Genomic DNA, 14121 nt, shown 5'->3' with positions numbered 1-14121 from the left:
ATGGAGGTGAGATTCTCAAATCAACTTTCCTTCCTTCCTCCTTACCCCCATCAAAACATGTAGAATGTGTTTTGATCATCTAATGTATTCATACCTCTGGGGACCACTTCCCTTACTTGGAGGGTAGAGAGATGGACAGGACCCGTGTGATGCCCTAAGCCTGGGGACTAATTTCTTATGCTTCCAATGCAGGAAGCTCAGGCATCCATGGCCTGAGGAGATGTTGGGTGTGCAGATGCTTTTAAGCCAAGGTTTTCCACTCTCCAAGACAGAGTATAGAAGATGTTCTAGAAGTTTGACTGGCTGTGTGTGACTTCTTCCGGACTGGAATCCCCCTTTTCAGCTCCCCTCCCTTGTCTGGGGTCTAGATCTTTCTCCAGATCTTTCCCCACTTGCACCAGTTGCATGTGACTCAAGAAGAGGGATCCTTTTACTTGGTGCAGGGGGCTCATACCTATAATTCTAGCTACTAAGAAGAATTGAGATTTGAGGATCTAGGTTCAAAGCCAGCTTGGGCAGACAAATCCTTATCTCCAACTAATAAGCAAAAAGCCAGAAGTAGAGGTGTGGCTCACATGGTAGAGCACCATTCTTGAGAGAAAAAGTCTAAACAGTCCTCAGTTTAAATCCCAACACTAGTGCACGTGTGTGTGCACGCATACACACACACAGAAAGAAAGAGCGAGAGGGAAGAAGCTGCAGCTGCAGCTTGCCTTCTCTGTCCAGACAGAGTAGAAATCTTTATGGCTATTTCTTTTTTTATCCTGTTGTTGGTTATGGGGCTTGAACTCAGGGCTTGGGCACTGTCCCTGATTTTTTTTTTTTCAAGGCTAGTGCTTTACCACCTTGAGCCACATTTCACTTCTAGTTTTTGGTGGGTAATTGGTGATGAGTCTCATGGACTTTCATGCTGGGGCTGGCTTCAAACCTCCATCATCAGGTCTCAGCCTCCTGAGTAGCTAGAATTACAGGTGTAAGCCACCAGCAGCGCCTGGCGCTCTCTCTCTCTCTCTCTCTCTCTCTCTCGTTATTATAAGAGTGATGTACAGAGGGGTTACAGTGTCATAAGTCGGGTGAAGCAGTACATTTCTTTTTGGACAGTGTCACTCCTTCCTTCACTCCCAGTTTTCTATATTGTCCCCACCTGCAAGTTCTATAGTTCATTTTCAATGGAGTGTCTAGTGAGTACCATTTTGCTTTTATGGCTATTTAAAAACTAATAATTGTCTTTAAAAAGAAATCATTTGGTACCGTTTCTTTGGTCTGGCGTTAAAGTAGCTGGTTGTAGATTCAGGTAGAGATTTCGGCCCTCTCTGGGAGGCACTGGCTGACCTTTCTCTTGGGCCTCCCAGCCTTATTTGAACATTCCTTTTGATGGAAGCCCAGCTGAAGGTCTTTGGATGCTGTAACTGAAATCTGAGACTACATGAGACCTTCATCCCAGAAACAGAGCACTGGTGCTAGTGAAGGGCCCTCAGTCTTCCTCAGATAAGGCAATATGGGCACAGTGTATCCACAGTTTGCTGAGATACTTGGCAAATATCTGTGCACAGTCCTATTTAGCAACAGGTAGGAAGCAGAACTGTGATCCTCAAGGAGGTCTTCCTCCTGGAGAAGCCAAGCAGTGAGAAGGCCGTACCGAATGTCACAAGGCAGGACTATCGGGAAGAACCATGGATGCAGCCATTGAAGAAGGGGTCACTGCACCTACAACTATCTTTGAAAGAAGTCAAGATTGCCAGCAACCAATGTGGGAATGCCTCCCTCCCTCTCTCTGATGCAGTGCTGCCCCATGCTCCCTGTTACCATGGCCTTCTAAACATTCTCCCTCCCTTTATCTCCTCGTTGTCATGATATTACCAGATGGATCTTTCCCCAACACTGCTCAGACGGTGGCATTGACCTGCTTCTTGTAGAAAATATCTGGGCTTTGTGGCTTGGCCTTGGAGACCTACAAGGGCATTGCTGGCTTTTCCTCAGATGCCCTTTGCCCAGGTTCTTCTCCAGGGAATGAATGACCTCCTACACTGTTGAAATGTGACCCAGTTCAGCTTTGAGTTCAGGTGGGACCTCAGTAAAGCTTTCTTGGTTGTAGTCTGTTAGAAATGATCTCTCTTTTTTCTGAGAGATCCCTTCTGCCTCTCCTGGGAATGCACACTGCTTTGTAAGTGATTCAGTGTCATTTCACATTATTGGCCTGGCACATTTTCTGAGGACTGAGGCTTACTCTTCCTTAGATTTGCTTGCAGTATCTAGCAAGGCATCCTGCACCTAGTAGGTGCTCACAAGGTATTTCTGGAATGCATAATTTGAACAGACGGCTAGCTGTGTTGCACTAGAAAGCACATTGCTGGAGAGAGAAACGTGTAGGCTGGGAGGGTTCCATGGAGCAGCTGGTCCTTGGCTGGAGCCCACTAGGAGTTCTCAGGAACTAGACAAAAGTAGAGGTCCATGGGCTCCCCATAAGTGTCCTGAGAAAAGACCTACAGGTGGAAATGAATACCTCTGGGATAGGAATCGTGTATGGTGTATTCTTTTTCTCCTGCAAACATTTACTTTGTCAGGAAAGAGATTGACCTTGTTTGGGAAAGTTTTCAGGGAAAATGGTGGTTATCAGTTCAAGGCCACTTCCAGCCAGAGTGTGGAGATGGAGTATTTGTGGAAAATTTTGGGGGGAGGGATGTCCAGCATTAGAACTCCCCAGGGCAACAGAAGAGAAAGTAGGGGGCTGGGGGGTAGGGCATTGCCAGCTAAGGAAAGGTGTTAGAGGTAAAGCTAGAAGCCTGCGACACAAGAATAAAGCACGTTATAAGTAAGGCATTTCTTTGATAGTTTGCTAGTGTTACTTCTTGGCTGAAGAGAGCCTGCCGTGGCCTTGGTGACTGATTTTTGTAGAGCAACTGAAATTGAGAGAAACCAGAAAGCTGTATCTTTGCCATATTTTCCATCTCTATCATTTCAGCAGTTTTCCTGCGGGGAGTGTCCTGCGCATTCCTGTCTCCTGCAGCTGCAGCCTGATGGGGTCACATGGGAATGTGTGGTGTCTGTTTCCCCTCCAGTTGTGCTTAGCTCCTCTGGGTCAGGAGCTAAGGAATAAGGAGGGGTGGCTGGGGAGTGTGCCAAGAGACTTTGGGTAAGATGTGAGGGCTAGGCTAGCCTCTGGTGGCCTGTCATCCTAGCTACTCAGGAATCTGAGATCTGAGGATCGAGGTTCAAAGCCAGCTCAGGCAGGAAAGTCCCTGAGACTCTTATCTCCAATAAACCACCCCAAAACCGGAAGTGGTGCTGTGGCTCAAGTGGTAGAGCACTGGCCTTCAGCTAGAGCTCAGGACGGTGCCCAGATGTGAGGACTGGGCTTTTGTGTCCTGGAGTGATGACTTGTTACTATTCCCTGTGAAAAACTAGGAGTGGAGCTCATCCTCCGAGGCCTAGTGCCCACCTGACGTGACACAGAGCAAGCTCAAGAGAGCACCCAGGCTGCTGGTGGCAGCAGCGGGACTCGCTCGAGGCCTCACTGAGGCGGTGTCTCTGCTCTCTCTGCAGAGGGAACCCAGCATCGACCTGCTTCAGGCCTTCGTGGAACACTGGAAGGGTATCACACACTATTACATCGAGAGCACAGGTAGGGCCTGCTCCGCCCAGTCCTGAACTCCAGGAGAGAGACCAGAACCCCAGAAGGGAGCTGGGAGGAAAGTCTGGGCAGAGGGTCACCAGGTATCCGCTGCCTAGGGTTGGGGCTGACCAATGAAGATAGGGGGACAGATGGATGGATGGAAGGAAGGTGGAGAACTCTGTCACTTTAGTCCTCCTGGATTAGTTGTTGGCCCCACCCTGACCTTTCCGGGAGAGGAAGGATGTGGGGAGACAAGGAGTTTGAGGATCTTGCTGTAAGGCAGAAGTGGCTCCGTTTGCCCTCAGCTTCTCTCCCCGTCCCCAGGCCTTCAGGCCCCAAGAGGAACAAATTTCCCCCTTCCCTAAGCCAGCTGAAGGACATTTGCCTTAAAGAAATCTGAGGTCATAGGAGAATGAAAACCAAGGTATAGAGCATGTCTGGTTCCTTCTTTCTAGGCTGACATCTCTGAGTGCCAAAGCCTTGAGTCATCTGTCTGGCCCACTATAACCACTTACTAAGGAACAGGCTCTCATTGGATACTCTGTAGTCAATTCACCCTTATTGGTGGATATAAACTGGTTGCTAGGAATGGAAATTCTGCATCCCTAGCTTTCTGTCTCTACCAGTTGAGTATGGGTTTGATTCCAGCCTATCCCTTTCTTAAAGGCCTCCTTTTGAAAGTGTTAGCCCCCCGACAAAGTGGTTGTCTTTGGACATGATAAAGACCCCTTCAAGGGGTCTGTCACTTGAAATTTCTCAGGCTTGGCACAGTAGACATTTGAACAACGTCACTCGCTAAGGGAGGAATATCCCGTGCATCCTCATTGAGGGACAGCAAATGTGGCCTCCACCTACGAGATACTAGTATCACCTCCCCCAGTGACAGCCAATGTCTCCAGACTTTGCTAAATGTTCCCTAGTGCATAAAATTGCTCCACAGTTGGGAGCCACCCCTTTAGGCTAAAGATCTGTTACCGAAGAGCTCCAGTCCACACGAGAGTAGGACAAGGGCCAGCACTAAGGCTCTGACTAAGGTGGGGCTTTGGCCCTTCAGCTTCCAGAATGGTTGCTAGACTAGAGGCATTGGGAGAGGATGAGGCAAGCGGCCTTGCTCAAGAGCCTATGCCTTAAAGAAAAGCTAGGGGGTGCTCCAAGGCCAGGCCCAAGCTTGGTGGAGCTTTTTCTAGCACTACACCCTGTGAGACTGCTTCCTTACACCCCACCGGCAGCTCCTCCTCCTCCTCATAGTGCTGGAATAGGAATGGCTGGTGTGCAGCCTGCCCTCTGCTTTGTGAATAACACTGCCCTGCCTTCTATGAATAGAAAGAGGTATACACAGGCCCTAGAAGTGTCACTCAGGAAGGGGCTAGAATACAGCCGCTAATTCCTATTGACAGACCCTTTTGCCCGTAGTTGCCAGCCTGGGCCTACGTCTGACAGGCAGCTCTCAAGACTTTCCATTCCTTGTGCTCACCATGTATCCCTGCCCACAGTGTGGAAGAAAATGATGCTGGTGCCTTCTGATACAGTCCTGGGACAAGCAGAGGGCCATGTCCTGAGCCTTGTCCACAGGGACTTCTGTATTTTCAAATGCATTAGTATCAATTGTAAATTTTCACTTCTTGGGGGCCCTCAGCCCCTCCCCGCAACTGCCAGGCATGATTTCTCCCTTCTGTACTTGGCAGGAAGAAGGTGCTGTTTGCTTGTTGTGGGTGGGTTTTTTGGTTTGTTTGTTTTTGTCCATATCGGGCCTGGGTGCCATCCCTGAGTTTTTGTGATCAAGGCTGGTGCTCTGTCACTTGAGCCACAGCACTACTTCAGGTTTTTGAGTGGTTAATTGGAGACAAGAGTCTCACAGGAACTTTTGTGCCTGGGCTGGCTTTGAACCGTGATCTGCAGATCTCAGCCTCCTGAGTAGCTAGAATTACAGGTCTGAGCCACTGGCACCCAACAAAAAGGTGGGGTTTTTTTGTTTTGTTTTGTTTTTGTCGGACATGGGCTTGAACCCTGGGCTTGGGCATTGTCCCTTAGCTCTTCAGCTCAAGGCTTGAGCCACAGCGCCACTTCTGGTTTTCTAGTGGTTTACTGGAGTCTTAGGGGCTTTCCTGCCCAGACTGGCTTTGAACTGTGATCCTCAGATCTCAGCCTCCTGAGTAGCTAGGATTACAGCTGTGAGCCACTGGTGCCCAGCTAAAAAGGTAATGTTTTTAACTCTTTCACTACCCATTCTTGTATCGTGAATCTCATCTAGATGAGAACACCCCAGCCAAGAAAACAGATATTCCCTGGCGGTTGAAGCAGATGCTGGACATCCTGGTGTATGAAGAGAAGCAGCAGGCGGCCGCAGGCGAGGCGGGGCCCTGTTTGGAATACCTGCTGCAGCACAAGATCCTAGAGACCCTGTGCACCCTGGGCAAAGCTGAGGTACGCACACCCTGAAGACCCCAGCCAGCCTCCTAGGCCAAGTTTTCTACCATCCAGTGTTCTGACTTGAGGGTGCGAAGCCAGGCGGGGGGGGGGGGTGGGTACTGTGGCTCTCCTCTCTTAGCAGAGATGGATTGAACACCTAGAACATGTGTAGCATGCTGGGCTGTGTTCTAGATCTAGACATTAAGGGGCAGGATCATTGTAGACAGGATAATCCCCTTGTTATTCATGGGGGATTGGTCCCAGCACCCCATTACCCCATTTCTCAGATAGCAAAATCAATAGAGTCCTGGAACCCAGCCCCATGGATACTGAGGGATGCCCTCAGCATTGTGTGTGTATGTGTGGTGCTGAGGATGGAACCCAGGGCTTTGCATATGTGAGGCAAATACTCTTATCACCAAGCTACCTCCCAGCCCTTCCTCCTCCTATACCTTTAAATAATGTCTAGATGACTTACAATGCCTAGTACTGTGTAATTGCTATGAAAATAGTTGTCACACTGCATTACTTAGGAAATAACAATAAGAAAAGTCTGTACATATTCAGTGCAGATTTGACATTTTTGGTTCAAAAATACTTTCCTTTTCTTCTGGTCCTAGGGCTTGAACTTAGGGCCTAGGTACTGTCTCTGAAATTCTTGTTGCTCAAGGCTCGTACTCTACAACTTGAGCTACAGCTCCACTTCTTTTTTGGTAGTTTTGGTAGTTTATTGGAGATAAGAGTCTCACAGACTTTCCTGTCTGGCCTGGTTTTGAACCTTGATCCTCAGATCTTAGCCTTCTGAGTAGCTAGGATTACAGATGTGACTCACCATGTGCCCAGCTTGGTTCAAATACTTTTATCTGAGGTTGGTTGAGTACACGGAAGCAGAATCTGCAGATAAGGAGAGCCAGTTATCATCAGGAGTGGGGACCGGAACCCAAGGAAGGCCCATTTCAAACATGGTGGCAAGCAGAGGAGGCCTCTGAGCTGTGACTGAGGAAGTTCTGAGCCCTGTAGCTCTCTGAGGAAGAGTTCTGGGAGATGATAGTGACCTGGCCTCTGACGGGTGCTCCCTTCCCGACCCAGTACCCCCCAGGCATGCGGCAGCAGGTGTTCCAGTTCTTCAGCAAGGTCCTGGCCCAGGTGCAGCACCCCCTGCTGCATTACCTCAGCGTCCACAGGCCTGTGCAGGTGAGGCTCAGGAGCCCAAGGGGTGTCTGGGCATAGGATCCCCCTTCCCTCCATCCTGCTCCCCTGTTTCTGTCCTGCTTCCCTAACAGAAACTTCTCCGGCTTGGTGGGACAGTCCCCGGGTCCCTCACAGAAAAGGAGGAGGTCCAGTTCACCAGTGTCCTCTGCTCCAAGATCCAGCAAGACCCAGAGCTGCTCACTTACATCCTAGAAGTAAGCGCATCTGCAGAGCCCGGGAGCGGGAGGACCCACACCCAGGGGGAGCTCCTGAGTCCCTGCGGCAGAGGAAGATGGGTTTCCAGGAGGCACTCCAGGCCCAGGCCCTGTCTGTTGTTCACCTTGCATTTGTCTTTTTAGTTGTCTTAAACACACATAACAATGTTACCATCCCTTTTAGTTTATGTACTGGTACTGGGGCTTGAACTCAGGGCCTCACACTCTTTTTTTTTTTTGTTAGTCGTGGGGCTTGAACTTTGGGCCTGGGCGCTGTCTCTCAGCTCTTCAGCTCAAGGCAAGCGCTCTACCACTTGCATTACAGCGCCACTTCTGGTTTTCTGGTGGTTAATTGGAGATAGGAGTCTCACAGACTTTCCTGCCCAGGCTGGTTTTGAACCAAGATCCTCAGATCTCAGCCTCCTGAGTAGCTAGGATTACAGGCGTGAGCCACTGGGGCCTGGCTGGGCCTCACACTCTTGGTTGGCTTTTTTTACTCAAGGCTGGCTCTTTACTATTTGAGCCACAACTCCACTTCTGGAGATAAGAGTCCCACAGACTTTCCTGCACTGTCTGTGGCCTTGAGCCACAAACCTTAGATCTCAGCCTCCCGAATAGCTAGGGTTACAGATGTGAGCCACCAACACCTAGCTATCTTAATGTCACCCTACACTTTTAAGGAAAGACCCCAAGAAATGGAATGATGTTTGCTGCAACCTGGCCTCCTTTTACCTTCTTTTTAGGGTAAGAAGATCATAAGCAAGAAGAAAGCTGGGCCTCCAGACCCAAGCAGCCGAAGGGACAAGGACTATTCCCACAGCAGTTTTCCTGACGGACGTCCCCAAATGGATGGGGTGCCCCATGGAGCCCAGTCCTTGAACAGCCACCTGCCTGCTGAGATGGAAGGGCCAGATGGTGGCGCTGGGGACAGCAACCTAATCACCTCCCTCCTCGGGCTGTGTAAGAGCAAGGTGTGCTGCAGAGAGGGCAAGGGCGGCATGGCAAGGGCGGGGGAAACTGGAGGGAGGTGATATGGGGGGGCTCGATGCCAGTCCCTCAAGTTGTCTTCCCATCCCTTAGAAGAGTCGCGTGGCCCTGAAGGCCCAGGAGAACCTGCTGCTTCTCCTGAGCGTGGCTTCCCCAGCCGCTGCCGCCTACCTGGCCCAGAGCACCCCCTGTTGCATCGCAATCGCGGAGCACCTGTGCCAGCTGTACCGGTCCCTGCCTGCCTTCCTGGACCCCGCAGACATCGCCACTTTAGAAGGCATCAGCTGGAGGTGGGTCATTGGCCTGAGAAGGCTGGGCCACATCCAGGGCTGGTTGCTGTCTGGGATGGGGGCTCCTATTAGCCACCTTCTTCCTGAGTTCCAGCCAGTCCCCAAGGGCCCCCTTTGCCCCCTGAAAGCATTATTTTTGTTTCTGACTACAAAGCCCAACTAACTGACCCCTGCCACCAAAGTTTCCAGAAGTAAGATATCCTTGAGGAGGGCCTTGAAGCTTCTGACAGCCTGCTTCTTCTCCTGCAGGCTGCCCAGTGCACCGTCGGATGAGGCATCCTTCCCTGGCAGGGAGGCTCTGGCTGCCGTCTTGGGCTGGTTTGATTACTGCGACCACCTTATCACAGAGGCACAGTCGGTAAGCAAGGGCGGGCTTGGGCCAGGCCTCTCCTGGGGCTCTGCCTTGCTGTCTTGTCTTGAGGACAGACTACTGCAGCAGATGTATGGTAACCTGGGAGTTACCAGGACTCACCAAGCCCCTCTGGCGTGTTTGGTGCTGTGTGAGAACGTAGTGGGTCTTTAGGTTGACTGTGAGAGGTGTAAACTCACTGCAGTCTGGCTCTTGCTCCCAGGTGGTTGCAGCTGCTTTAGCCAAAGCCGTGGTTGAGAAGCTGTTTGTGGGGATTCTGCAGCCCCAGCTCCTGCACGTGTAAGTGTCTATCTAGTTCCCTGTCCATAACCCTGGTCTGCACCAGGCTCACCTACTCTACCACTACCTCAAGTCCCTTTCCAGCCCAAAGACTGGGGAGCAGCTTGATCAGAGTTACATCTGTGGGCTCCAGTGGCCGGTGTTAGCCAGGCCTTTCCCCCATGTGCACGATGTGGCTCTGAGCCACTTGGGCTAAATGATGTTCTCAGTAGGAGTGGGAGGCAGCCAGAGACTTGGTAGCCAAAGATGAAAGGACAGCCGTGAAGGGTTCCACACCCCTCCATCGGTTTGCTCTGTGTTCCTCTTCACTCTCTCCTTGGCTTGGCACATTGCCAGCCTGGCTAAGGTGCCTTCTCTCTCCACAGATCTGAGCAGAGCATCCTGACCTCCACTGCCCTGCTCACGGCCATGCTGCGCCAGCTCTGCTCCCCTGGGCTGCTTCAGGAGGCGGTGGTCTTCCTCCTAGGCACCGACTGTCAGCCTGCAGATACGGAAGATAGCCCTCGTACCCTGTGTGCCCACCTCATTGCACACTGTGACCATCTCTCTGATGAGGTGAGGCAGGAGGACCCTCACCTCTGCTTGCCGACCTCCCCCAGACATCTCCTGAGCACTTCTTCACACTTTTGCTAGCTTGCCCAGGTGTTTCCACCTCTGAGACCTTGGGCCTCTCAAAGCAAGTGGCCAGACTGTTCTGGTCATAGTAATGCTCTATGATCACATGCGCTTTGTGGCCCTGTGTATTTTGCAAACTGCTTTCTCACTTATTTGTCTTAGAGACTGCAGCGTTCAGAGACCTAGAGGAAGCAGTCCAGTTTTGTTTTGTTTTTAATGCGGAAATGGAATCACAGAGAAGCCAGTAGGACTATCCAGACTTCCTGCTACCTGCCCCCTTCCCCCCACTTTCCCACCCCTTGAAAGTCCCTGGCCAAGAGAGCTGACTCTTAGACTCACAGGATCCGTAGTTCCTAGGCACCCGGGAGCTGGGAGGGGAACTGCTAGCCCAGATCCTGCTGACCCCTCTCGCCCCAGATCAGCGTCGCTACGCTGCGGCTCTTTGAAGAGCTACTCCAGAAGCCCCATGAGCAGATTGTCCGTGGTTTGGTCCTGTGCAACCTCGAGGGCCGCCTGTATGTGGCTCGGAGCTCACCCGAGCCTGAGAGCTATGAGGACACCTTGTAAGTATAACTGAGAGAGGAGTCTGGGGCTGCCCTGGGCCCACACCTGTGCACATCCGTCCATTCATTCATGCATGCTGGTCCCTGGACTACAGGGACCTGGAGGAAGACCCCTACTTCACAGATGGCTTCCTCGATTCTGGCCTTCAGCCCTCCGCAAAGCCTCGCCCAGCTCCCACCACCAGCTCTGATGGTAAAACAGCCGTTACAGAGATTGTCAACAGGTGAGGAGGTCAGGCACGTGTGTGCCGTCTTTGGGGTCCAGGGATTGGGGGGAGTGGGTAGAGCCTAGGAAGCAACTACACTGAGGCTCCTGTCTCTCAGCTTCCTCTGCCTGGTCCCCGAGGAAGCCAAGACCTCAGCCTTCCTAGAGGAGACTGGGTATGACACATACGTCCATGATGCCTATGGACTGGTAAGTGGCGACTCCTGTGTTCCTCTCCTTGTTCTTGCAAGCTCTGGGAGTGAAAACCCTTCAGTCTGCCTACGTGGCCCTGAACCCATGTCCCGGAGAGTCATCCTGCCTTCCCCCAACTCTGCTTCAGTTCCAGGAATGTAGCTCCCGCGTTGCCCCTTGGGGCTGGCCCCTGGGCCCTGCACCCTTGGACCCCCATGAGCCAGAACGGCCTTTCTTTGAGGGTCACTTCCTCCAAGTGCTGTTTGACCGCATGTCCCGGATTTTGGATCAGGTAGTCTGCAGGACTGGGCCCCAGGAAGATTCCAGGTTGGGCCTCCCCAGAGTCACCCCTCATAGGCTCCCCAGCACCCCAGCCTTCTCCCCTAGCCCCCACCCTTCACCTTTCCCCGGGCAGGAAGCCCCATCTCGCCTCTGCTCCACACGCCCTAACACGCTCTGGCCCTCAGCCCCAGGGAATCCATGACACATACACACATCACGTGAATCTCCCACCCCCGCACACATTCACACCAGCCAGGCGCCTGGCTGGGGAGTGCAGAAATGCTCACCACCCCCTGCCAACCACCCCTCACCATGGTCCATCTTGTTCCCTACAGCCATACAGCCTGAACCTGCAAGTGACCTCCGTCCTGTCCCGGCTCGCCCTCTTCCCCCACCCCCATATCCACGAGTACCTCCTGGATCCCTACATCAACCTGGCCCCTGGCTGCAGGAGCTTGTTCTCTGTGCTGGTCAGGGTGAGGATCTGGCGGGCCAAGGAGGGGAGGGGTCAAGGCTGGGGGGGGGGACACTTGCCAGTGCCAGGGAAAGCACAGGTCTCCCGCCCCCATCTCCCAAGGCATGGCAGAGCCAGGGAAGTCCCGAGCTGGTCTTCATCTCAGTCCTCTCTGATTCCTGCTGTAGGTGATTGGGGACTTGATGCAGAGAATTCACAGGGTGCCCCAGTTCCCTGGCAAACTGCTCCTGGTACGAAAGCAGCTCATGGGCCAGGTGCCTGGGGAACAGTAAGTAATTGAGGGGAACGGGAAGGTGTCTGGCCACTTGAGTCAAGCCCTGTGGCCATGGGCCCACAGATGCCCAGCCACGCTTCTCTGTGTCCCCCCCTCAGGCTGGACCACCAGACCCTCCTCCAGGGCGTGGTTGTGCTGGAGGAATTCTGCAAGGAGCTGGCTGCCATCGCGTTTGTCAAGTTTCCCCCACATGGTCCTCACCTGAACCTCTCCCCACCCCCGGAAGGGCAAGTCTGAGCCCGGAGCAGCACGGGCGGGGAGACTCTTGTCTGCACCTCTGCCCCAGAGCGGCCTCCTGCCTGGCCCTGCTGTCCTCTGGATTGGGGGGCTTTGGCGCCTGACTCCAGACCACCTTGGCCTACTCCCACCCAGGCCTGGGCTTCAGGGACATGTCAACAGACAAAAGAGCTGGCTTTCCAGGAGGCAAGGTGCCCTTGAAGTCTTGGAACAGCCAGGTGATGGCTAATGAGCCCCAGACCCTGACCCTCGCGTGTTGTATGACCATCCCCCTGTATTGACTGTGTGTGGGCGGGGCCCTGACCTATACCAGTGCAGGGGCAACAGGGAATGAGATGTTGGCTCCAAGGCTGGCCAGAACCCCGGCCAGAGAGAGAGAGGGGCCACAGAGTTGTCTGTGTCACACTAGGTACCCGGGAAGCTGCTGAAGTTTGACAAGTTCCTCTCCCGTCTTCTTGGTTTAAGTGGCAGCATGGAGAGGCTGCAGACAAAGCCCCCCTTTCCTACTCTGTCTTCCTGGAGACTTGCAAGATTCCCAACCGCCTCATGGCAAATGCCCAAAGCGTGTTCCGCGCCCAGGCGGGGGCAGCTGCTAATGAGAACCTTGGCGCAGCTGCAGCCAGGGCGGGCGAGGGCCTGGGAGCTGGATGCCAGGCTCCAGCTCCAGCTGGTTCCTCTCTGGCGCCTTCTGAACCCGTCTCAGCAGGTCTGCAGCACCTGGGCAGAGAGGTCAGAGACCAGAAGAGGTGGACTTTCCCCTCCAGATCCTGCGTAGACCCCAGGATTTCCTATGGAGAGCCCTCCTAGGAGGGCATTAGCTCTTGGGGTGCAGATGAGGCAGGACACCCCCTAACTCTAGACCCCTGAGGTCTGGTGGGGAGGAGCCATGACACGGGAGGCTTGTTCTGGTGTTGTTCTCCCTGTGTGCCCTCCGCGGCTGGGGCTGCCACCCCACCCCGCCCGAATCTGTCTCGACCTGCAAGAACACTTGGGCGGCGCCAGGCATTACCTCACAGCGGGACTGCAGTTGCTGGCTGGGCTCCTGGGCAAGGAGGAGCAGGCCAGAGCCCTTTTCGCTTCCTTTTCCTGCCCATGCCGCTTCTACAAGCTGGGCACAGGTTGCCAAGAGGTGACATGAAAGAGGAGGAAACTCAATGACCTCTACCTCTCCCACATTCCTCCCAGCGGGGGAGGACTTCATGCTGCTGTGAAGCACACACGTGTGCGCGCGTGCACGCATCCGGGTGCTGGTAGGTGATGGGAGCCGATCTCGAGGATAAACTGAATCTGGACTCTTAACGTTCTTAAAATATTCAGGGGTATCTGGGCATCATAGACCCTCGCCTCTGTAATCAAAGCACTTTGGCATTTGTATGGTGTCCCCAGACAGCACAGCAATAAATGTGTGATTGTGTGGACACCGTGGCTCTGCTTGAGCCCTGCCTGAGATTTCTCTGATACTCTGTCTCTGCTGCTTTTGACTCATCTTCTACCCCAAGAAACTCAATGTCCAGACCTAGAAAGAGGAGTGGGCTCTGGCAGTACAAACCCAATACTCTTCTCCCCAACCTGGGAACCAGATTCCTGGCTCACCTAGGACTTAGCCCAGCTGTCACAGAGCCACCCTGAAGGGCAAGGCTAAGTGGTAATGTCTGCGTGCAAGTCTTCTTGTGTTTGTGTGCTGCATAACTTTTAGCAGAGAACAGTGGGCCTGCTACCTAACTTTGTCCATAGATGTAGAGGAGAGAGCACTTTGCAGTAAGGCACTTGTTCAGCATGGGCAACGACCTGGGCTCTATCCCAAGCACCATAAGAAATAAGGTGTGGGACTGGGAAGGTGGCTCAGTGGTAGAGCGCTTGCCTTGCATGCCTGAGGCCCTGGGTTCGATTCCTCAGCACCACATAAGAAAAAAGAAAAAAAGCC

General features: G+C 53.0%; 1 protein-coding gene across 1 annotated transcript; it reads left to right on the top strand.

Moving 5' to 3' along the window:
* Positions 1-13595, top strand: Fam160b2 (family with sequence similarity 160, member B2). The gene is made up of 17 exons (XM_013034415.1): positions 1-6; positions 3433-3622; positions 5865-6037; positions 7112-7216; positions 7306-7428; positions 8172-8399; positions 8509-8705; positions 8955-9063; positions 9278-9354; positions 9720-9909; positions 10387-10532; positions 10628-10756; positions 10857-10947; positions 11078-11221; positions 11547-11687; positions 11854-11954; positions 12059-13595. Exons 1-17 carry the CDS (start codon positions 1-3, stop codon positions 12195-12197), a joined length of 2289 nt encoding a protein of 762 aa, XP_012889869.1. The 3' UTR covers positions 12198-13595.
* The last annotated feature ends 526 nt before the right edge of the window (positions 13596-14121 follow it).

The sequence above is a fragment of the Dipodomys ordii genome, unplaced genomic scaffold, assembly GCF_000151885.1.
Source record: "Dipodomys ordii isolate 6190 unplaced genomic scaffold, Dord_2.0 Scaffold189, whole genome shotgun sequence".
NCBI classification, from domain to species: domain Eukaryota; kingdom Metazoa; phylum Chordata; class Mammalia; order Rodentia; family Heteromyidae; genus Dipodomys; species Dipodomys ordii.
This window is presented reverse-complemented; position numbering and strand designations above follow the sequence as displayed.